A 25696-nucleotide genomic window follows, 5' to 3' on the forward strand; every position below is an offset into this window, starting at 1 on the left:
TTGCACATTATCGAGGTAGTTTGTGGATTTTATTTATTTTTTTTTTGCCTTGAGCTGATTTGAGGACCGTTTAACGGGCGACTACGATAAACAAGACGTTGACGAGCATCCCTGCGAGTTTCGACAAATGAGTGCTCGATTCTATAAGCATCAGTGAAGCATAGCCCAGCGGGTGGAAAACGATGCGGGAAAAAGAAACGGCGGACAGTGCTCACCGTAACCAGCCGCTACTGGAACTGAAAGCGAAGATTCAATCTAAAGCGCACCATCGCAGCGGAAATAAGGACCTTCGGCGGATGGTAAATTGCGATCAAGATTGACCTGCTTCTTTCGAACGAGAGGATGAATTCCAGTCGGAGCTCGCGGTAAGCAATTTTCGACATGCAGAGCTCTGGAAAGTATAAGCATTCAAGCATCATTATCCGAACCCCAAGTCGGAAAAGAACTTTCGAGAGTCCTGCGTTTTTCCGCTGTTCCAGGAGAGAGCAACAAAGACAGCCTTATGGAGGATTTGAAATTAGAGTGGCACGCAAACGGCAGCTTCACTGGCCACTGCTGCAGATATCCAGTCATCGTGCAGCCTTTCACCCCACGTATTAGGCTACCAGCCTTTATCAATGCGCTTGGAATATTTTCGTCGTCATTGGTTCCCGTTCGCTTCCAACCGCAAGAGCACGCCGTAAGGAAGCCCATCTGTTTAGCGTTGAGAGAGTTCCCTTTGCATTATGCATCAATTTCGCCCTCCCAATTTGTTTCGAGGACGAATCTTGCCACAGGAGCTTTTTATGACCTGTGGCAAGCACTCAGACTTTTGTACGACCAGCGACCGCGCTTCGGTATTGGTTGAATGAGGCAGCCTGAAGGAGAGTGGTGACTGCCAAAGTGGACAGTGGGACAGACTATCTTGTGATTTCTGTGATTTTTCATTCACTAAATAAATTCGTGTCACGCTACTGTCATGAGTATCAAACCTATGACAAAACAACAAATGAAGCCGAAATTTTAATTTTAGCCCAATGGAATACACCTCTAGTCTAAGGAACTTATAATTTTGTGGGAGTGGGAGAAGCAAGTGCAATTAAACAATCCTTTTCATGCACCTGTTTCGGCATTACCTCTTGTTTCCTTTTATTTTCATCTTTTTTTCTAAGTTATATTTTTAGCACTACTCATTTCAGGATCCCCCGCACAGAACAAATAACTTTGGCACCTTCATGCCCGTGTAAACTGACTACAGAAATTAACATAGGTTTTATTTCCCTCTTGAATTTCTTGCTTATATCTTTCTCACAAAATTTAGTTCACCAATAAATCTCCGAAGCAGTCGTTTTGTGGTTGGTTTGGTTGGTTGGGTGGGGTTTAACGTCCCAAAGCGACTCGGGCTATGAGAGACGCCGTAGTGGAGGACTCTGGAAATTTTCGACCACCTGGGTTTCTTTAACGTGCACTGACATCGCACAGCACACGGGAGCCTTGCATTTCGCCTCCATCAAAAAGCGGCCACCGCGGCCGGGATTCGATCCCGCGTCCTTGGGAACAGTAGTCGAGCGCCGTAACCGCTGCGCCACCCCGGCTTTTTTTTTCTTCTTTATTGCATGAATTGGTACAAATACATCCAAGGGGCATGGCAACTACGATCTTTCACTGCGCCACCCCGGCGGGGTGCAGTCGCTTTTTATTACCACTGCTTATTCGTGGACCTGCTTAGAACACAAAATTAAATTTGATGTGATACGCTGCAAAATTAGCAATCATTTTATGAAAATTTTCGGAAAACTAGATGCGACTGAAGTCGTGTTCTTGTCTCCGTCGTGTCCGTCAGCGCTGTGGGGATATCTCTATTAATCTGGGTGGCATGCATGTGTATTTCGTTTTTCACTTACTTAGCTCTATATCTCCGATTGGCTTTAATTATAAATAAATTAAGTAGGATAAAAATTAACTTGCGACTATCTAAAGAAGCAGATGAAAAGTTGAAAAAATTAGGAACACTTAAGCTGCGCCTTTAACGGCACGACACGATATCTTAAGCTACCATCCGACATATAAAGTCCGCTTTTAAACAAGCCCCATGAACGGTCTCACAGCGGTGGTGCAGTGGTTAAGATGCCCGATAACTGTTCCAGAGCACCCGAGTGCGACCGCGACTGCCAGCGGCTGCGTTTCGATGGAGGCAAAACGGGGTGACGTCCGTGTGCTGTGCGATGTCAGTGTACATAAAAGAACCCCCGGTGTTCACAATTTTTGGAGTCATTCACTACGGCATATCTGATAGCCCGAGTCGCTTTGGGACGTTAAGCCTTCAAAACAAACCATACCAAAGCCTCGTGAAAGTGCCTGCTCGGAATGGGGGAAAGTGTCTGACAGAGAGTGCAATGGTCCTGGATAGTTGATTCTGATGTCCCTCTTCCATATGAAAGGAGAGGCTCGAGTTGACAGCTTCTAACAAACGTAACGTGAGGCGACCCTGCGCCCAATCACTGTACGGTCATGTTAGCTGCCAGCTACCGCCTTCCACCGTCATGCTGGAGATTTCTCGACCCATTATTCATTTTTTCATCCTAATCAGTTTAGGCCCCTGACATTCTTCCGGTTGGTGAGTAACGTGACTGGGGCTTTCAAATGTTAATTCGAAATACGGGACGATAGACTCATAGGCGACAAGGAATCCTTATTCCGTGCACATTGCAATCAATGCTCAGCTGGAGCGTGCGGCGAGTGGCGGAGGCTATCACTCCGGCCGACGACAAGACCCACGACCTTGTATTGTGCTAAATTGAGAGCTTGCTGCTTTAGTATTGTGTTGACGTCACTTTTACGTCAGGCGAAATACAGTGGAAAATTGATAACGGTGGTGGTATTGCGTAAATCTTAAGTATCGCGGCTAAGGGCAAGGACAGCGAAAGCCGACAAATGGGGGCTATCGAGAACGTATGCTTTGGGATCATGTAGGTGCTGCACGAATTGAAAGTTGAAGATTTCTTAAGGGATTGAGTGTAGATGCGGATGGATGTCCCTCGGCGCATTATTGACAAAAGTCTTCCAACATTTTTCTTTACAGCACCACCGCCAAACAATCGCCCCGGATTTTGCGGCATTGGTATCTTGTTTTTGACGATGAGGATTAAAGGTCAGTGGAAGAGGGTGCAAACAGGTGGAGATCACAGGGATTAAGTAGAAGGAGATGTGAGCTCAGAGAAATAGGGTCTAGCGCCTAACGGGAATGTTCTGATAATTAAAGATCCAAAGAAAAATACCTAAGCAGGCGTTAGGCAGCCGTCCGCAACATGAGTGGCGTAGGTGTTAACAGTAAGAAAACGAGAATCAAAGGTAAAAGAAGACCGAGGCGGTAAAAACAGTCGAATGGCTTGTGAAGATCTTCGAGCGTGCCCAAGAGGGATCGCGCTTGTTAACCTATCCATTTCTAGTCGGCGCATATGACTCGTTCATTTGCGTACGCCCACGTTGACCATACCGACGAAAATATAAAAAACAGAATATATAAAAAGATGTTGGTGCTATAGACGCAAGGTTGACACAGCGCATATCTCTGCTGCGCCAGTTCCAAGCATTAGTGAGGTAGCTTGTTTGTCGATAGACTCCTGCACCTCCTCCTTTTTTTCCTTGGAATTTAGTTTGATAAGAAATACACACAAAAAAAGAAACGATCAAGATTGTTGCTCTCATGCGGACTCTGCTGGAGCATATTTTTTCAAAAGTTACAAGGGACTTTATCGACTAAAGTAGTGAAAGGCGAAAGCCTGAGTTTCTGCTACACAACTAACACTAATTAGTAATCAGTCAAATAATTAGTTCTTAGCAGGTTATATGGTCAGGCATTAGGCGGACATTTAATCAAATAACCATTACTTGTTACCTAATGAATTACCTAATTATTCATTAATTAGTACCTAATCAGCCATTAATTTGTCATTGATCATTGACTGGCATATGGCCATATTAGGCACGCATTCTCGAATACTCTGTTATTGGTCGAGACCTCTATGACGTCATCCCGCCTCGGCCAATCAGAGCCGTCGCAAAAGCGGGACACATTTTGTCCATGACAGCACTCGCTAGCTATTAAAGGCTTTCGCCTTAATATGCCAGCGTACCAGACGTCGCTGGAGGCGGAGTCATTCTGGGCAGCCCAGGGTTTGCTGTTGTATACGGCTTCACCGTGCAGCGCTAGCCAGCTGCCCAGAATGGTTAGCCGCTCCTCGAACACCATCGGGATGCGTCCGTCGTGCGTGGGACCGAGAGTGATGAGCAGGTTGCCGCCGCAGCTGACCGTCTCCACCAGAGTGACCACCAGTTCGTGCTCGGTAACGAAGTCCTTGAGCTGCGCGTTGCGCCGGTAACCCCACGACGGCTTGTCTAGGGTCATCACATTCTCGAACTTGTACTTCTGCAACGTCTCTGGGCGCATGAAAAAGTTGAAAGTTCGTCAGTTGATTCATCATCATCATCATCAGCCTGACTATACCCACTGCAGGGCGAAGGCCTCTTCCATATTTCTCTACTTAACCCGGTCCTGTGCTAGCTGCATCCACCTGACCCCCGCAAATTTCTTAACCTCATCCGCCCACCTAACTTTCTGCCGCCCCTTGCTACGCTTAACTTTTCTTGGAATCCAGTTTGTTACCTTAAGCGACCATCGGTTATCCTCTATTTGCACTACATGTTCTGCCCATGCCCATTTCTTCTTCCTAATTTTCACTAGAATGTCGGTAACATCAGTTATTTCTCTGATGAAGTCAGTTGGTTATTCTAGAATTCATTTAAAGCTTGGTTGGTGCGAACATTGTTTCGAAGCCGTCAGTGAATAGTTGTCTGCTGCAATAGGGCCACTGCTATAATACTGCCGCTCTAGTAAACGGAGGGTTGGAGTGGTAGCAGATAAATGGTGCAACAAATCATTAGCGATGCCACATATATATATATATATACGTACTTGGTTGCTAGAGGTTACATACAAGTGAAAAATTGCTTCATACTGTTTCCAAGTTTATTTGTAGCCGACGTTTCGGCAGGAGCCCTGCCTATATATATATATATATATATATATATATATATATATGTGTGTGTGTGTGTGTGTGTGTGTGTGTGTGTGTGTGTGTGTGTGTGTGTGTGTGTGTGTGTGTGTGTGTGTGTGTGTGTGTGTGTGTGTGTGTGTGTGTGTGTGTGTGTCTGTGTGTGTGTGTGTGTGTGTGTGTGTGTGTGTGTGTGTACCACAGAAAGAAACCTACAATCGAAGCGGCCAAAGCAAACCTAGATTTCTTTTTTAAACTTTATTGGTATTGACCTGAATATTTGCTGTAATCAAATTAGAGTGAAGTATGTTTATACACAAGGTAGAATAAAAAACGCCAGAACGGGAACAGAGGTAACAACTTTATTATTACGTAGGAATCCAACGCACACAGGCCTCCGGTTCCCCGCTCGACCTCACTGCAACTCAAGTGTTCATATCCCTAAGGCTCATAACACTGGCAGCCCGGCCGGCTCATCCGAGCGCAGTTGGTAGGATTGGGAGACATGGTGAGAACCGAGCCTACTACCTCCGAAAATTGCATCCGGTGCTCTGACCAACCGAGCTACATTGATGGCTGTCTAGCCTTCTACTTCTTGCGTATTAACGCTGCCCGTTACCAAAACGTGAATGTGTCCACCAGCACCACCCTCTTCCATTGTGGCAGACGTGGAACGTCCTGTATAGACCGTTTTATCATGGGCGCTGACATTTTGTGTATGTGGCGCCATCTAGCGGACGAGTTGTGAACAACCGCCATGCTAGTATGTGGGGTCCCATCCGCGGAACAGGCGACAAGTAGCAGAAATCGGCATTTTAGAGCTTTCGCGTGCAAACTTTTGCTTTCTGAAAGTACCTAGCTGAAAGAAAAAAAAAACGTTTTCAGTAGCAGCGAAGCCATTCGGTCAGAAATGACAAAAAAATATGTTCCTAATCAGGTCGGCTGAAGGCTACAAGCCTGATTACAATTAGTGTGTAAAACTTTTATGTGGCACAGAGAGGCGGCGGCGCACCACTGGCCGCGAGAGCAGCTTTCGACCTTCTTAAATTATTTCTAGAAACGGCTTACCGTAACAATTTGAGGGAAAAAAGCAAGCGAATGTAGCCGTTTCATGTCAAGTTTAGGAGCAATGCTAATCGCGCTAGATTAGTTGGGTCAACCGATCCTTCATATACTCTTTACTGCTTGAGCGGCTACTGCGGAAGTTCCCACACCTCCACTGGGGTTCTATTCTTAAGTATCCATTATCCATTTCGGGTCCATTTACTCTACCCTGGCTACTTTTGTTGGGTGACAATCAGGCAGGGTGTTCAAGCGTCCACTACTAGGCAATCGGATTTCAGCATTGCCTACATGACTCAACCACCTGTTTGCCGGTTTGTGCGGAGAGTGGCGATGATTTGTCAACAGCGGAAGCTGCTATCCTGCAATTTCTCTGACTGGGCGTTAGTTGCGTTTGTCTGACGCTGCCGTCATGCTGACATTAAAATGCAAGATAAAATGGACAAATGATACCTATGGAATAGTGACCTTAAATTATGTCCCAGAATGACCTCATCTAAAGTTGCTTTTATCAACAATTATATAGTCTATTTTTCGTCGCAAGGTTTGCTTACTGCAAGCAATCGCTGCTATTCCTATGATCATATTCCCATTTATTATCGGCAGCAAAATCTTACGAGATGCGTGTTTAAAAAAAAATATTTTAGCGCTGTTTCACTAAATACGTTGACAACCAATTTATTGGTATATCGTTGTCTTCAAGTGGGACAGGTTCTTTCATACTTGCATTAACCTCAGGTGACTGAATCGAAATAGTTCTTCCACGGCCGCTCAATGGCCTCCATTGAGAGGCCGTGGTTCTTTACCTGGCGGCATCTCGTAAATATTTGCCGCAAGGAATACCATCCGCTTGTTGCCCAAAGTCTGCCGCTGTTGCACGGGTATTCACTTTTTCCGGTCCCTACTCTACAAACACAGTGTTCGGAACTCGCACGAAAGGCTGCCAAAGCGAAACATTTTCGTTTGGGGCTTGAAATTCAGAAGCTGCTCGTCTTCGTCCAATTGAGTGAGTTGCAAGTGGAACAGTGTAGAGCAACACACGCGCATACCATCGCTGTTAATCTTTTATCTTCTGTTAATCATCTCCTTTTGGTTGTTATTTTTTTTTTTTAAGGCAAACAAGTGAGTAAAAAAAAAAAGCTTGCGTTAACCGCGGCAGCTCTTAGCAGCTAAACTGCGGCCGGCGGAAATGAAACGATCAGGGAAATGAAAGAAAGAAAGCACATCACTCACATCAGCTAATCTGCTTAGATACTTTGCGGCTATTCAAGACACTCTGTGTGCAAAAGACTGCAACGTGTGCCCTTTCTCCGTAGAATGCCCTTGCCGCCCCCGCTGCTATCCCCGCGTCCCCACATACCAGACAGGAGGAGCCGCGCAGCGCGTTCCGGTTCGAGGCTATTTTCCTCCACGCCGCGAAAACGGTTTATATATGTCAAGATAGAGAAGGCAAGAAGGAACGATGAGGGAAGGGACGGGCATGATAGCTCTCAGTGAATGTTTTCACTAAGCACTTGCCCTGTTTATCCAGTTAATTTGCAACCAGGCTACGAAATTACAAAATCCAATTCGATCTTTATCTCTCCTCTGGTACAGTAGACCTGCAGGAAACGATTACCACCTGTCTATAAACATCGTTTAGGGACTGTTGTCACGTGCCCGGGACAGGTGCACTCAAGGCGGCACGGTGCAGTCCATTTGCCTTGGATCATTCTTTACTCACGAAAACCGAAAATTAGGGAGTTAAACGAACGAGGTGTGGTCAGGCCTGTCTGTTAGAATTCCCAGGAGCGAGATAATAATGACTGTCTCTTTCTTCCAAGATCAGCGCTATTCGCCGCAAGATCGACCTAGAGATGGCGCCACCGTTGCTCCTATTGTGGGGATCGGCAGCTGGAGGCGCCCGCAGATACACGTAGAAACGTGACGTAGTGTTAGTAATGTAGGAAGAAAAATTCAAAAAGTCGAATGATGGTGTAGTCACCCAATCTAAAAAAAATTAGTACGATATAGGAGGGAGGGGATGAGTATGATAGCAACTGCTACCACCACGTTTCAAAAGGGACGCTCCTATATTCTATCCATCCATTCATCTAGCGGCGTACGTCTGCTACCGACTTTACGGCGGGTTTGTTGGTGGTGAAAACATGTCTTTTGCAATGCACTAGCGATTTACTGTTTAGAGTGTTCCAATATTGCAGAAAGCATAAAAAAAATACGTGGATTTCTCCAATGCAGCAAAAAAAAAAAAAAAAGACTCGTCGATTAGAGGAAAACAAGGCATGCACCACCCGTCTTTTAAATTTAAAGGCATCGCTTTGCACGCTTTTTGTGTTGTACGGCGCTCACAGGCTTCAATTGATACTTGGGCCTGAACATTGCATATCTTATCGCCTTTTCAACAGCCTGCGCGTGTCGTATACGATTGAGACAGGCAAATTTAGTGTCGAGCCCACGGAGATCAAGGTTCGTGCTCTGATCTGCAGTACTTTAGATTCGATCGATGCAGCCTGGTTCATTATATCTTACTTCACTCGAGGAGTAAGCAGTTGAAATGCCGCACTTACAGCGTACTGCCCGGCGAATTGCTGTAGACTGAGTGGACATCAACTCTGGCTAGACAACCAGGCACAAGTATTCCCCAAAAATGAGATTATGCCAACACTGTACAGGAACCCTCGCCGCACAGGAAAGCTGACTGCTCACGTGTAGTGCAGGGAGTGGACTGAGTTTGACGAGCTCACAATTAACAAGGCGGATGCTTCTTGCAGCAGATAATCTGGTGTTGCACTGTGAAATTACTCTAAATGAGTTCCTGAAACCGAGAGAAGTGTAAGGAATGACTGATGTGTGTGATGTTTATAAATAAATAGCGAATTACTAGTGTAATTATTTTTTTTCAATGCCAATGAAATTCACCATGTGACAGAACTTTTCTACACTTGGCAGAATTAGGGACTATCAACGATTAATTTTCAGTAACGTTAAAGTGCACGCTACCAATCAGCAGCTGCGAACATATTGTAAAAATTGCGGTCGCTGTCATGTTCTGGCAAGAAATTTTAAAGGATAACTTATCATTGTAATTATTGTTGAGCAGTGACTTGGCACGGTTTTGTCGTTTACTTCCGAAACAAGTGCTGGATATAAAGCTATCCTGAAAGAAATGAAGTTCATCTTATCATGAGATAAATATGTATTTCCTAACTAAATACCGATGATTAAGCCCCTATGAGGCTATTTTACTCCCCTTATCAAAAACAACCAGTTTGATCGAAAGACAGCACAGACGAAAAAGGGTTCTAATGAATCTAATGGGCTACCAGTGTACATCAATCTATGTGTATTATGTAATATTTAGTGCAACAGGTGCTGCGAAGATTTATTTCTCAAACATTCTAGCATTTCTCTAAAGCGAAATTCGCTCATTATCACAGTTACGGATGCGCAGAATCTTTGAACGAAATGCATATATGGGTTTAACGTGTGACATCAACTATATTACGGATGATGTAGGAGCGGACCTCGGTGTCGTTGACCACGTGGGATTGATTAACGTGCAATCAAATTCCACAGCCGAGGAGCGCCTTTTGAAACGGTCGAGATCGAATCCTCCGATATCGAAATCAGCAGCCGAGCGCCCTACCACTGAGACATCGCGACAGGCGCAGCAAAAAATAAATAAAAAGTAAACATTACTCAAACAACTCTATCGTGGATACCGAGGGCACAGAGTGGCGTGTTTAAACTAGAATTTGCTATGCGGCAGTCTGCGGTCACATACGTTTTAGCATTTGTGGCATTCTGAACAGAAGCGGGAATATACAATATTTTAGCGTTTGCATTACTTTGTATTGACGGCAGCAACCTGTTTTGCTTTGCCACAACGCTTAACGACAGCAGTGCTTCATTTCAAACACCGCTTGTCAAAGAATCTCAAGCGCCGAACACCGCGACTGATAGTATGTCCTTTCTAGCGTGACATACTTTGATATGGACAAGTATTTTTTTAATGAAGCGTGGGGGTAATAGTCTGTTCATATTTTTTTTTCAAGAGGCAGATAAGTAAGCAAAAGCGCACAGGAGCCGCGAAACAAACACAACGCACTCAGGCGAGCACGTAAATCTATGCGGGCTGGCACGCGACGCGAATACGCATCCACACTGGGTAGGGTTCGCCACTATGACGCTAGGTGGCGACTCTGCTTGATCTCGAGGCTAATAGGCACCTCTAGCATAGACCTCAAGTGTAGCGCAGTGTAATGTGCTGCAGATCTTAGAGTTATTCGTTCATTTCCAAACCGTCTCGCGGTCACAATCCACTCGAGCTCTGCTTTGGCGGGAATATTTATCCTGCTCAAACAACGCAATTAAAACTTCGCCTCACAGGAAGCACTCGGACGTTAAACTAAGGGTGTCTCACGGGGGGACGCGCTTTTCATCGATACTGGGCGTGCCAGCCCTGCCAGGCCGTTTCTCGTTACCGTACGTCACATGACGACGCGGCTCTCCTTGGTTCCTCACAGTCGCTGAACGACCGCGCCGACGCTGCGACTGAATTCCAACCTGTTGGAAACGCCTCCGCGGCTGGAGCGACGCTCACTCTGCTCCTAGACCGACGAGAATTGCAGCGTCGCAGGGAAAATACCGCATCATGTGAAACCGGGCTTAGGCGTATTTGCGTGAGTTGCCGCTACATGTTGAGCAATGGCCCTTGTAACGCGGTAATTAGTGCTTTGGCCGTATCACTCGCCCTATTCGCACCGCAGTGTTTTGTCTTGTCGCGTTAAAGCCCTGACCCTTGTTCTTTTTTATCCTTGGCGTTCCAGCCTAGCGAGTCAACCGCATGTTTGCAGTGCAGTGGAGACCGATATTGTTTCTTTTTTTAATGCTTTCCCATTTATTCGGAATAACCCGGTGTATTTAAGAGAGACTGGTTTTGTCGCTTGCCTGGCGAGACCACGGCTCGCGGACCCGTTTTTTAGCACCTATATTCTTCAGCCATATCCGTGCTCTCATTTGTTTCTGAAAACAGTCTGTACGTGAGTGTTGTTTCTTAAGGTCTCACGCCAATGGGTCTGCTTTCATAATATGCATCTTGGTTAAAAGGTTTTCAATGAAGCAAGCAAGGTTAAAGATGGGAATGATACTTTTTTACACATTACATTGATTCTGATGTTCATTCTACTGCAGGTGGCCACTTCCGCGCCTCTAAAGCTGATCCTCTGTCTTGAGAATGCTTAGCGAGCCGTGCACCTTCTTTCTGTCGATGACATGGTGGAAGTTTACATACAGCGAAACCCGCAGGGCCTGACTACATGAATAGTGGAATAAAAAACTTAGAGCATGGAGGGAAATGGAGTTCATAACTTGAAGTATATTTTTCTCACACGCGAAAATCGGTAATAAATTGCGAAACAGAAATAGAGGGCCATGGCATGACGGAAAAGAACGCGTAGTTATAACTTTTCTTTCCAGATCAATATTTACCGTTCTTGCTCTTGTATGACCGCATCAGTCATAAAGTAGTGATTTCCGATTACCACCAATCAAAGCGTATCAATGCGACTAGGAAGAAGAGCCAGATAAACCTTGTATGCCCAGAAAATGCTCCCTGAATCCTGATCAAACTCAGTTTTTCAGTTAACTCTGAAATTTTCTTTTTTGAAGATGCATATCTTCCCTTTGCAATCACATGGCAACGTTTGGTTCTCTATTAATTAGAAATTACTACTTTCCCAGGCAGCACAAACCATCTAACGAATATTGGCTGCTATATATACTCCTAAATTGGGCTGCATTGGTGCTCCTCTATTGTATTTCGAATGTGAAGACGCTGCTGCTAAAATTGGCTCCCTGCCTAGTCAAGCTGTGTTCACAGCCTTTTGCCCGGGAAGCCATCAACTTTGTTTTAATGTTGAGAATGAATTTTCTAATAAATTCTCCGATATTGGGCCCGTGGTTTGTGCTGCCTGCTTTATTACGTATCTCCGCCTTTAGATTCCCTTGAACATTTTAACGTATTCGCACTATTTTGCAATCAGGGGAAAAACGGCTATGAAACACGAGCTTTCTGCACGTTCAGAAATTTAAAGTGACAGCACTAATGGTCCCAATTTGTCGGAAATCTAGCGTTCTCGCCGATGCGAGTAAAAACGCACGGGTATGCCTCTGATTGTTCATGGAAGATATAGTGGGACATTGATTGGTTGACATGTTGAGTGATGTCATAACACTACATGTTATGGCAGTTTGTACCATCTTGAGGTTCTCCTTTGACATGGACGGGTGAAATGGCAATCAAACACTCTGAGACCTTTTGGTCCAGAGTAACAGAAGCTACTCATACGTCATGTATACGCGTTCGTAGGCGCTGGTTAATGGGACGCTTTTATATCTATGTAGGATGGCGTTTCGCGCGATAGAAAAGTTCAAAACTGCATTACAGTCAATGCGTGCCCGATTAAAGAGAAGCAAACACGAGATTAAGAAATAAAGGAGGAGCAAAGTACATTTATGCTAGCGGGTATACGGAAACGAAGCCGCACACGGGGGCTATAAGGATATCTCGTCATACCCTCAGGGCGTAGCTGAAGTGTTTTCAAAGTTTTTTACGTAAATACGTTGTACTTCAGTGATGATGGCTGCGTAAAGTATAACCTAAGTCTAGAAATGTTTCACAAAGAGCTAGTGTCTCAAACAGGCGCTGCCTTTCGCAGACGCCCGAGGTATTTTTTTGTGCCCAGCAAAGATTGTTCAACGTGAAAAATGAAAGCTACTTCCATTACGACAGCAGCTTTTGTTTAAGACAGGAAAGCCGACAGCGATCATGTTGCTTATTGTACTTTACGTAAGGTCCTCGTGCTGGAAGAAAAAAAAAAGCTTCGTAGGAGTCGAATCAATTCTCGTCGTAACAACAGGTGTATCTGTCGCTAGATTCGCAACGTCCCGACGTGGCTGCCGAAACAAGTAGAGACAAGGCTGTGTCACCTGAATGTGCAATAAGAAGTGTCGTAATCGTCACGGTCCTTTGAAATGGCTGAATGGAATGGAATATAATACCTGTCCTCACAATGACGGCAGTGAAATCTTTTTCAGACGCTTTGCTAGGCATCCGCCACAGCTTCCGTCTCACAGTTAGATAAGAGGTTTTGACCATAAAAACCAAACAAAACATTTAGTCTTCCAGGAGTACCTGAAAGGCGTTTTCAAATCTTTTCATTACCCGGGTGTAATTATAAGGTCACAACACGGGTACTTTTATTGTGGTTAATCTTCCGACAGCGAAGGAAATACGGTGCCTGAGAGTACCTTTCCGTGATAATGGAGCACTGCGTCACCGCAACGGTGACGCAGTGCTCCAGTTCTTACCGATCATAAGGATTTTGTGTGCACAGATACGCATGTGAGGATTGTCTGACGATTGCTGTAAACCCTACAAATAGAAATGAATGATGGCGGAAGCCATGTGTTCAAACATATTGTCGCTGGAAGGCAGTCAGGTGTGTCAGCCTATTGATGACAGTATGGAGTCCAAGCAATTAATACTAGTTGGTTTGCGTAAATAGTTCTAAAACAAGGCTATTGGCATCAAACATGGATGTTTGAAAGGTTGGCTCTATGGAAATGCTGAGTATTTACAGATATAGGTGAGAAGAGGCACGGGACACTCACCCGACCCGGGCGTAGAGAACATTAGCAGGCGTGTGAGAGAATCTTGATAAGAAATAGATATCATGAAGTAGTGGGTTGTGGTGCGGTACGGAACAACATTGAAAGCCACGACATGGTGTAATATGGTATAGTATGGTACGGCAGGGTGCGATAGACTATGCTATACTAAGGAATGGTATGATATGGTATGAGCTTGTGTGAAATGTTATTGAGCTTAGACAGTATGGACACAAAAGAGGTACGTTACGATATATAGTAGTGAAAAAAAAAGTAAGTATCTGTTTTTCGAATTCTATATTTTACTGTACTTTTATTGTAATAACACTTCCGCGTCAGCTAGATGTGAACACAGCGTAGGAGTTCCTACATTATAACATTCCATATCTATTACCACATTATACAGTTTCCGCAGCCAACGTAATAAAAAAGTGCTTTCGGCAATTTGCGAAAGTATATGTGGCGATACACATTTTTATCACAAAAGAGTGCAATGAGTTTCAACTGTGACTTCTTAGAACAACCTATCGCCCTGTGTATTTCGTACGCAAGCCTTTTGCGTCAAACATGCTTCACATCAACGAGGCATGGTGGTCAGGAAGCAGTCATTTGAAATTTAAAGATAGCTTCCTCACCTTTGGAGAAGCGCAGGTAAAATTTCTTCTTGGTGCCGATGGCTTTGTGTACAGCGAATGACGCACGAAGCTCATAGAAAGCTATTGAGAAACGATTACTTCAGCAGACCTACTTTGTCACTTCATAAGGCTAACCCTCCTTTTCCATCAATTTCTCATAACAGTGAAGTGTGTTTTGGGTCGCCATTCTGTTTAAATACATTTCCGAAATCCATGTACTTGCGCCAATTTGTAAGCATAATCTTTCCGATTATTTCCTGTTAAACATCATGTCTAATTATATCTTTCTCTGGTCGAAGTAGGACAAGTCTACGCGAGAAGACTCGACACAATGCCGTAATGTTCTAGCCTCTACGATTTACAGTCGATGTACCAATGAGATTTATATAAAATGCGTTTATAGCAGAGCATTTCGACGAGTCCCACCATTTCCACATGCAAAAATATTAATTCTTATAATAAAATCACTGTTTTACATTCGTGACCTTGGCTTTCACCTCCGTGTAATTCTGAGAGCCAGACTCTTCTTACAGATGTGCAAGTAATCACCTGGCTCCAGGAATTCAGCTCAATATCGGACACTTGACGATTTGCAATCCACGGGGTCCCTTTGGCTCTCAATACCAGACAAACATATTCGTAAGTGCCGATATAGGGAGTCAACGTCTTCGGCTCGCACGAGCAAGGTCGTTTTCGACATCTTAGTAGGTGACTTGGACCTGTGCCCGTGAATACTAAAATTGTGATCATTTGTCAATCTATATACTTTAACATGTTTCAAAGCCATCGAATGCATTACTCTCAAAAGCGGTGCAATCAGATGGTGCTTCATCGTAGAGTCACGGAAATTAATAATTGTCATCTGAACACTCAATGACTGCATTTGATAAGGTTTTTATTTGTATTATTTCATGCAGCTGGCAAATACGAATTTGTTAGCACAGGCACGAAGTGCTTCAAGTATATCTGATTCCTAAATAGAAGAGTAAACAACCACATATCATCAGAGTGATTTGATCGCGTTGCTATGAATATAGCCTACTATAAAATGCCAAATAAACGATGAGGGCCGCTGCCCAATTTTCTATTTTCAGAGATATTTACTTTGTGTGTAACGTAAATTAAGAAACAGTGATATTCCCCTGCACACCGCTTATAGTTTTACTGACTGTCCCAAGCAAAAAGGAACAGCAGAAAGTTTTTTCTTGCCGCAGCACGATTTTCGTAAGCTTTTCGGCCCTAAAACTTTACCGGGAACACAAATGCAAGTAGCCATGATACACGTTTGTGTCGTTACTGGAGGAAAAGTCAATAGAATTATGGTCTATAGAAAAATTAGTGCAGAGACACCTACAACACTACAAAATATGCCATAAAACTGCAGAAACATCGGACGAGGCGGAAAGGCTAGAAAGTAGTTTACCGTATTTTTTTTTTTTTCATGGTTCTCTCGTTTTTTTTTTTTTTCATTATTGGATTGGACTGAGTTCGTTAATGTCATAGCGCACAACGTGTTCCTCTTCATCTTACTCTTTTCGGATGAATAGCTTAAGAAGGATCTCATTTTGTCAGACGTGATGCCATATATAGGTAGCGTAATGGGCTGTTGTACAGGTGCACTCGAAATTCGACTACGTTGCACTTATGGACGCTGGATAATACATGACTTTTTAAATCCGGTGCTATGAACGAGGTTGGAGCTGGTAACCACGTGAAATGTTAGAATGCAAGCAGCGTTTATGCATACAAAAGTTCAGGGTTGAATAACCACCTCTGGAACACGGTTCTAAAGAACTCAATGCGCAATTTGAATGTGGTGCGCTAGGGATCGACCCACAGGAAGTCGGCGATTGTCGGCGACGCGTCTCAACCTGTGTTCGGAGGTTGAGATCCGTCGCCATTCTTGTCGACGTAAAAGAGCAATAGAGTAGCGAGCCACGAGTGACCAGGAAGTCATGAGGTGAAAGAGAATTCTCAGAAGAAGAGAAATAGGAAACATGTGGCTCTTCGTCTTTTTCTGAGAAATTCTCTTGCTCGAGAAAAAAATACAGTGCTTTATAAGTGTTCATACATACGTAAAAACATGTCTCAAATTTCCAGCCTCACTACATCGCAATTAAATAGTTAGCTTAAATATCGCACTTGCGAGTACCATAATTGCCTTTAGGATTTTTTTGTTATACTTTCAACTCAGTTACCCTTTAAGAAAGACACAAAAATAAATGATTACCCTAATAATCTCACAATAGTGAGCGCCATAAAGTTAAGAAATAAAGATGTTCTCCTGAGTATCATCCGATATCGTTTACTGATCAATATTTAAGGTATGGAGGATACTAGTATGGCGTGCTGTAATATCGTACTGTCATGTACGTTACGCTTGCGCAGTTTGATGCCTCTTAGAGGAATATAAATTGTCCCATATAGAGGTTCTGTAATGATTGACCTCAAATTGAAAAAAAAAAAAAAGATTCATTCATATCGCACAGCGAAAACCGCCCTCTTTTGCATTTCCTTCCATTGAGCATGGCATCGGCGGGTGTTATATAATATTGTGTGCTCATACTCAGCTCCCGAGCGCTGTAACTTCTGAGGTACAGCACCGGATGAACCTCTAAACGTAGCGTTTTATGTTCTTGCCTTTGCTCTGGATCTTTTCTCTTTCTTAGTTGTTTCTCTTTCTGCGCGTTTTATGTACATGTCGGCACACAATGAGGCAGTTAATGCGAATTATCTTCATTAGCTACCAATCCCCTTTCAGTCAGTGTAGTGTTCGACTTATTACGGCTTATTAAAGAAGAAAAATGTTTCTCTTCTCCTGATGCCTACTGAACTATTGATGTTGGTCTGAAAACATAAGGTAGCAATTTCTAGAAGTACTTAGGAACTGCTTATCTGACTAGGGTAATTGCATATTGTATTCAAGAGCCTACTGCAGTAAAAAAAAACTATATGACCACAAGAATAACTGTAAAGTTAAAATTCTAAAATGAAATATGCACTAGTTATTTAGATATAAAACTCAAAACAATATTGGCCTTTCACCTTACCCATCCCTCTTGAAGTAAAACTTGTTTATGAAACCTTTGCCAGCATTCAATTAGTGGAATGTATAGCTAGCCAGAATCTCACATGGCGAAAAGCACGGTCACAACTGATTAAGCGAGTTTAAAAATCAGTTGCGTCAAAAATGTGTCAAAATACGTAGCCTGCCCTGGTGATATTTTCTTTTGTCAGGATGTTATTTATATCTTTTTTTTTTTATAAGACGGTTTGTGTCGAAGTACACATGCAACGATGTTGTCATGGGGATATTTTTTTACGGGAGTTTTCGTTCATGCAATTACAACGTTCGCGTGAGTAGTTTTGTTTTTAGTCTTAAATCTTGTCAGTAATTGCACGCACATTGGTAAACTGTGGTTACTTTTATTAATAGCAACCAAATGAAATGCCGCCATATATTGCCTTCGTGTTTTTGCATGGGACATGCTTCTGAATAGACTAAATAAAATAGAATCGAAATCGCACCAATATCTAGCCCTAGCGCGTTTTTCATCTTGTTAAGTCTTAGTTTTAGAACTGCCTTTAGGAGCTAACACGTATAATCATGTAATGGTTTGCCTTCGTTTTTTATTCTTTTATTTTTTTTTTTCTTGCTGGCATGCGCCAACCTCCCACAGCCTACGCCAACGTTATCTTCACCGCAGCAACGAATGGAGGCACAAAGCACGTGCACTCCCACGCGGCGTTACTCTCCTCGAGTGGTTTACGTGGCCCAAATGTCATCGAGTCCACTTTCTTGAATGGCCGGATGTCACGTTGGCGCCGGAAATGGTGCCTATACAAAAGAAACGGGTCCAGCCACATGCATTGTTCAGTTAGATCTATGCGCTATCCCTCTTCCTGACTGCTATTCGTAGTAGAGCCTCCTGACTGCTATTCCAAGCGGAGAAGACAAGGACTGCTTGATCGTGAGGGACACTCGTATTTTCCTGCAGGCAAATCGAACCTCTCTGCTATCGTCACCGTGGCAAATATAAATTGACAGCCACCAGTTGCGACAACCATAGGAAAACGGCTGTGCCTGTCTTGTGTCTGTGCATTCTCGAGCAGTTTTGCCTATTTATCCGGTCTAACGCATGCTACCAGCCTCGCGGACTGTATTTCTTTTGATCAAATTGGTAGTAGATGTTTTTTCCTCATTCGTTCTAAATTTTTGTTTCGTTATAGTCATCGAGAACATTTTGAACAACGAGAGCCCGCCAGTTGGGATTGAATGGCAGGCATTTTGTTCTCCAGGACGATGTCACGTTTTCAGACGCGTGCAAGAACACTCGTGCCATCCTCAAGCTAGTCGCAGAAAAAGGATCGACTTGCCGTAGCACGACAAGAAAAAGTGCGGATATTGCACCTAGCGCCAAAACATTCCTGAAAGCAATTAATTCGCAGCTTTCACGAAGTGCTCGAGACGTCTATCCTCGATTTATTCTTCTTTGCAGCTATAATAACCTTCGGGACATATACTGCCGCACTTTGCGCGCCATTTAGCGCATGCCAAGGCCGGTGGTACTTTCACTGCTTACATCATCGCAGCAGCAAAATTCCGGATATTTATACCAGAAGCCAGAGTGGTTTACTTATACGGTGGCGCAATCTATGAGCAATGAAGGGAGTTGTTAGTGGCGTCCTGGAAACAGTTTTCGGGCTTCGCTGGGTACATTTTGTTTCCATCAGAGATGAACAGGTGTAATTTTAAAAATATTCAGGTTTTTAATGGCTTTGTATATTTGCTTTTGCAACCCGGATTCGATATAAACATCGAGAGAAGTTCAGTTTTGAGAGATCGCCACGGCGCAGGAGGTACGCCGCGAGTTCACAATGCCCGCAGTAGATGGCGCAACTGGTACCAGAGATGAGTCAGAAGTGAAACTGGCGGCCGATGAAAGCGCGGCAAGTTCAGGGTTTCTCCAGATTTGGCATGGACAACGGCAATACCGTATTTGTGCAGGGCAAGTGTGCTAGGTGTTCTGGGGCTTTAGCATGCAAAACTGCAGCATCCTATTTGCGTAATGACATTGCTAGCGGTTTTGAACGAGAAAAAGGAATAAAGAAAACTACACACGTCGTGAGCTGCCATGTGTGGCCGCGGTTGTTCCGCGCTGTACGCCATCATTGGAAGAAATAGATGCTTTCAAGCTTCTTTAAAAAAGGTTTTCAAGCTTTTGAGCACAATCCTAAATATAGTAAGCGATAATTGCTCATATTCGCCTAGAACCTTGGATGCATTCTTGGCCACCACAAAAACGTCACCTTACCGCCAAAGAAAGCCTAAGAAAAAAATTTTACTGGTTACAATAACAGGAAAAAGTGATTCGCAGCACTTCTCTCATTGTGGTTCTCTGCCAGTATGAGCATCTGTCATTCTCAAAAGGCGACTCAGAGGTATCTCTCCGAGAAGGACCTCCTATCACGTTGCTTTAAACTACGAGAACTGCGGCGTCTAAAACTCAGTACTTACTTGGATTGTGCCCATCTTTGCAATTCCTAAAGTCCCCGTGCTTGCACCAAAGGCCTTTGCCCCAACGGTCATTCGCGACAACGGTCTCTCGAACGGTGCTGCGACAGGGAATAGAGAAAAACAATGGCTTTTGCTTTGTTCGAGCAAAGCTTGCACAGATGTAAACGATGTAGTGTTGCAAGCCTGAAAAATAACCACTGACGATTATGATGTCCCGTAATGGGAAATCTGAACGCAGATTTGAATATCGCAGAATATATGGCGTCTTCGTTTCCTTCTTCTTCAGTGGCGAGAACAAAAAAACACATGCTGTCTGCCATTGGTGCACAGTCCCATGGACCGAAAGCTCACAGTGGATGGATAGATGGATGAATATAACAGCTTCCCCTTTTAAACGGGATGGCGGCAGTTTCCACCAAGCTCGTCTTTTTTTCCCCCTACCTTTAATTCTGGTATATATCCGTCAACTCTTTCGTCATTTCAATAGACGTTTATTTGTACCCTCCTAAAATTATCTTATCTTTCTGCCTTTCAGCCACGAATCTTCTAAACGTTTTTTGTTAATTTGCACTGTAGATCAATTAGCCTAGCCACTCGTATCTGTAATCTCTAGTGACTGGGAAGAGTGACTGCTCCTGCATCGACATCCAGATGGATACCATAACATTCGTGTAGAAGATGTTGAATTTTTTTTTCGTACATTTACCATACACAGCGCTTATGTGTCTTCTTCTTGATTAAATTTCTCTTCGTAGCTGCGTGCCCTAGGGCACCCAGATCTAGCTTCTAAAAGTGTAGGCACTGTCTATAGAGTTATCAAAGAAAGATTGCTTCCTTATTTGCCTTTTTCAGCTTCGATATATTTCTACACACTGATTCTTTTACATAAAATTTACCCAATTTTTGCATTCTGTGTGCTTCCATTTTAGCAGTGTCACCTAAGGGCCAAGTGAAGAAAATTTTATGAAGATCAATTAAAACACGATTTTCAGACCTTTCGGTTCAGCAGCCAATGCTAACGGCATATTATAATTATGGTGAAAAAAAAAAGGCAGCACATTTAAATTTGCTGCTTCTCGAAGGTTCTGTAACGCAATGCCGCAACTGATGGCTAAGAGCTGCGCTCTTGCAGTATATGAAGCACTCTTCGTTCACGAAGCAGCCTCGGTGGAGTCAGATGCTAACCCGCATTATAGGCATTGCTTGCGACCCTGTGAAACAAAACTACTTTTCCTGGGCAATCAGAATCTTACGAAACCATTGCCCCCATCTGTTTTTTTTTTTTCCACTAAGAATTATGTACATAACTAATAACTCTTCTGGTAGAAGGGGACCGCGAGTTTGCGCAGGTGTCCTGGTCGTCTTCTTGAAAATTTCCGATCAAGAACTGATGCATTAACCTGCTCACGAATGGCGAGTGATCTTTGTTATGTTAGGTTCCAGCAGAACACTCCTCGCACAAAACTACAAGATCACATGAATGCGACTTGTGACGCCGTTAAATGGAGACTTTTAGCGACCTTTCACCGCTTTTGCCAATTACAAAAGGATTGAAAGGAACACGGGAGCACATTCTGTCTGGCCAGCGCTGTTAGTATAGGACGAAGTCCAAAAGGCACGGCTCACACAGTATTGATGCTTCATGCACGCGACCTGTGCTCGCCGTTTGCTTAGTTTTACCTGTTCGAGTACAGCCAGGCGAGGAACTTTGTGCTTTCCCAGTACGTGTCGGGCGCTTCCCAATCGCCATCCGCCCAGACCACTTCCGGCTCGTACTTTTTCACCAGGTCATACAGTTCCGGCGAGATCTTGAACTGTAAAAAAATTAAAAGCGCTTTTCGTTACTGTCTTCTTTAGTGACGGCATTACAGGGCGTTTTCTCCAAAGCAAACAATTTGGCCTATATCGCACAGAATCATCCGGGATCACTTCCAAGTTAGTTTTCTAGTCAACAGAGCAAAAATAAAAGCTACTGTCTGCGCAACCGCTTACCCACCTTGGCTGAGAGTAAAATATTACCAGACCTCTTTTGAAACAAGGAGACACACAGTACTCGAAAAGAAAAAATTAACCGGGCCATAAAGTACATTGTCGAGCTGTGCCGTTCTAGACCTCGGGTGAGCGGTCCAAAATCAATTATATACTTTGATCCAAGCAATCCAAAAATTTCAAATAAGCAATTGTTAGTGATTGTGGGGGATCTTAACGCCCGGCAACCAGCATGGGGGATACAAAGAAAGTGGATATAAATGAAAGAATTCCCTATGGCAGGAGGCGAAACACACGTCTTACCCTAATCACGCACCCATACACACCCACAAGCTTGGGAAATAGCGAATCTAGGGACAACACACCGGACCTAACCTTTCTTAGTGAAGCACGACACGCCACGTTGTGCAACACTAATGGAAATTTAGGAAGTGACCACTACATTATTGAGACAGTGGTAGAAGGGGGTCTACAAAGCAAATAAACAGAAGAATGTCGTAATAAGGGGTCGGGATTCCTTCAGAGAAATACGAAAGCATACGACAGAAAGAGGTATCACAGATTTCGAGTGGTGGACGACAAAACAACGCGCTTTTACAAATGAAGCAACTATAAAAGTACCTGAGAAGGAAGAGCTTGACATCGCCGACAGTACACTCCTACATCCATGGCAAGCCAAAGCTGGCTTAGTGAGCTTAGTGAGTGCAAGCTGGGTTTCGCAAGGGCATAGGAACTAGAGACCAAATTGCCAACCTTCGCTGGATCATGGAAAAAGCAAGAGAGTTCCAGAAACCCATTTACTTCTGCTTTATTGATTATGCGAAAGCGTTTGACTGCGTAGATCACAGCAGATTGTGGCAAGCTCTCCAAGAGATGGGAGTTCCAGTTCACCTCATCTGTCTACTCAGGAACCTTTATGAAGGGCAAGAGGCCACAGTCAGAACTGGGCATGGTCCTACTGATTGTTTTCCGATTGAGAAAGGGGTGAGGCAAGGCTGCATACTGTCGCCCTGCCTATTTAACCTATATGCAGAGTGCATCATGAGGACGGCCGGTCTCGACGAGTCTTCAGCTGGAGTGAAGATTGCTGGAAAACGTATCAACAACCTTAGATATGCGGATGATACCACTTTAATGGCAGAAAGTGAAGTGGAACTCAAGAGACTTCTGATGCGCGTACAAGAAGAGAGTGAGAAGTTTGGGCTTAAACTGAACATTAAAAAGACCAAGATCATGGCGTCTTGCCCTATCAAGTCCTGGAGCATCAATGGACAAGAAGTGGAAGCTGTGACAGATTTTCTGTTCTTGGGCGCCAAGATTACCTCGGAAGGAGACTGCAGCCATGAAATTAGGAGACGCCTGCTTCTGGGAAAGAGAGCAATGGTTAGCCTTGACCGCCTAGTAAAGAGCAGAGACATTAGTCTGCCAACCAAGATCCGTATAACCCGTGCTATGGTCTTTCCAGTTGGGATGTATGGATGCGAGAGTTGGACTGTGAAAAAGGCTGACCGCCGAAGAATTGACGCGTTTGAATTGTGGTGCTGGCGAAGACTCTTAAGAGTTCCTTGGACTGCCAGAAGATCAAATCAGTCGATATTGTCGACCATAAACCCTGACTGCTCATTGGAGGGTCAAATTCTAAAGTTAAAGCTCAGCTACTTTGGTCATCTGATGAGAAGAGAGGAGTCGCTGGAGAAAGATTTGATGTTGGGAAAGGTTGAGGGTCGCCGGAGAAGGGGTAGGCAGCGAAAGCGATGGTTAGATGGCATTCTCGAGGCATTGCAGATGAAGCTATGTGATGTTAAGAAGATAGTGAGAGACCGGAAAGCGTGGCGTGACATGGTCCATAGGGTCACGAAGAGTCGGACACGACTGAACGCCTGAACTGAACTGAACTGGAGCAGGAGAGTTAGGTGGCTAGCCAGATTAAATAGGTCATAAAAGACTACACGTTACAGCTAATGAAACAAAATTGGGAATCGATATACAATGATACGGGAGGTTCCCTACGCCTAGCGAAGACATGGAGGCTGTTGCGTTATCTGCTAGAACAGGAAGGCAACAAACAGACACAAAGACGAAACCTAAAAAACATTCGAGTTATAAATAAACACGAAAATATTTATTAGAAGACCTAAAAGCGCGCTATATAGGAGACAGAGTCATCGCAATGCTTCAAGATTATTAGGAATAAGAAAATCCTGAACTGGACCAGTCAATCGAAGAGTCAGAAGGGCAGAATTGATCCGCCTCAAAACAAAATCACCAGCTGGTCCAGATAGTATAGAAGGATGGACGATGAGTCAATCACCGACGTCATAAATTATATTGAGGAATGCTTGGAGCCAGGACAACTCCCATAAATATGAACAACAGCTAAAACTGTAATTATTTCAAAGCCAGGAAAGAAATTGCAACCAGGAAACCTAAGATCCATCTTCTTAAAATCCTGTGTGGGGAAGCTCATGGAGCATGTGAGCATTCCCGCAAGATGTCAGGTTACTAATAAAAATCAAATAATACACGAGACAAAGGACAACAGAACAATCCTTAGGTTAAACTTGACAAAAACATTCGATGATGTCAAGCATGAGGCGATCCTTGACAGCCTATAGGAGAAATCGGGGTGGGGAAAAATTGTTTAGCTACGTTAAGAATTTCCTCATGGACAGACAACCTAGTATAAAAATAGGGGAAAATAAATTAAGTAAGATAAAAATGGGTGAGCTAAGTAGCTAGGTAACTCTGCCAGAACAGGTCCCCTCTCCATTATTATTTATATAGAAATAATTGCACTATCAAAAAAACTCAACAAAATCGAGGGCTTGAGACATGGTCTCTACACTGATGACAGCACCCTGTGGGCAGCAAGTGGCAGTGACGGTGATATAGAAGGTATCTTCTTGATGGAAGAGTCTATAGCCCCGATAGGGCTTACATGCTCATCAGAGAAGTTGGAAACTCTTCATTTATCAACCACCGAGGTGCAGAATAAGAAAGCTGCAACCCCAAATACAAGAACTAAGGGCGCCTCTATACAAAGAGTAGAAAAATTACGAATACTAGGCGTGTGGCTCCAAAGCAATAGACGCCGCAGTAAAGCCATACACAGGCTCTAAAATAGCGCGCACAAAACGATAAGACTAATTAGACGCATCTTCAACCAGAAAAAGATAGTTGTGGTTTAACTTTGGTTAACCTTAGTTGAATTGCGATAGCAAAGGCGGAAGCTTCTTTTGCTTAGTACATTATTTTCCTATCACGCTCTATCAGAGTAGGGTGCTACATTATTTGTGACACTTATGGTTACTCTTTAAGAGTATGACGCGAGAACTTAAGCTACCAGCCCACATATAAATGAGAAGGATTCAATGCTGCTGAACCGAATGTGGAGCGAAAAGATTAGCTGCCAATGACAGAGCGTTCTTCTTCTTCTTCTTCGTGGCTGTTCAGCGGACGACGCGACGGACCGAAACCTGGCGCAGTATTGCTATCGCTGTAAAAAGGAATGACAGAAACTAACTTATTAAGGCTGGTTCAGGTTTTCGTAATAAACAGAATAGCGTACGCGAGACCACATCTGCATCTCACTAAATGCGAAAAGGAGAAGATAGAGGGAAGCATTAGGAAATTTATCAAGCCGGCTCTGGGACTTCTTCACTGTACACCTACAGAAAGGCTCATGACGCTGGACGTATCAAACACACTTCATGAAATGATTGGAGCCAGCACGATATCCCAATACAAAAGACTCACCAGACCACAAACATGGAGAGACATACTAAAGA

At 43.8% G+C, this 25696-nt stretch overlaps 1 protein-coding gene across 1 annotated transcript in view; it reads right to left on the reverse strand.

Moving 5' to 3' along the window:
• The window catches only part of LOC146189868 (alpha-L-fucosidase-like), an 85583-nt gene that overhangs the window by 10444 nt on the left and 49443 nt on the right, over positions 1 to 25696 (reverse strand). The window contains exons 5-7 of the mRNA XM_084605358.1: positions 21600 to 21733; positions 19920 to 20017; positions 4116 to 4419 (exon numbers count right to left, since the gene is read on the reverse strand). Coding sequence (XP_084461484.1) covers positions 4116 to 4419; positions 19920 to 20017; positions 21600 to 21733 — 536 coding nt within the window. The remainder of the gene's footprint in view (positions 1 to 4115; positions 4420 to 19919; positions 20018 to 21599; positions 21734 to 25696) is intronic.

This window comes from Amblyomma maculatum, chromosome 5 (genome assembly GCF_055883805.1).
Source record: "Amblyomma maculatum isolate TAMU_Amacu chromosome 5, ASM5588380v1, whole genome shotgun sequence".
NCBI lineage: Eukaryota > Metazoa > Arthropoda > Arachnida > Ixodida > Ixodidae > Amblyomma > Amblyomma maculatum.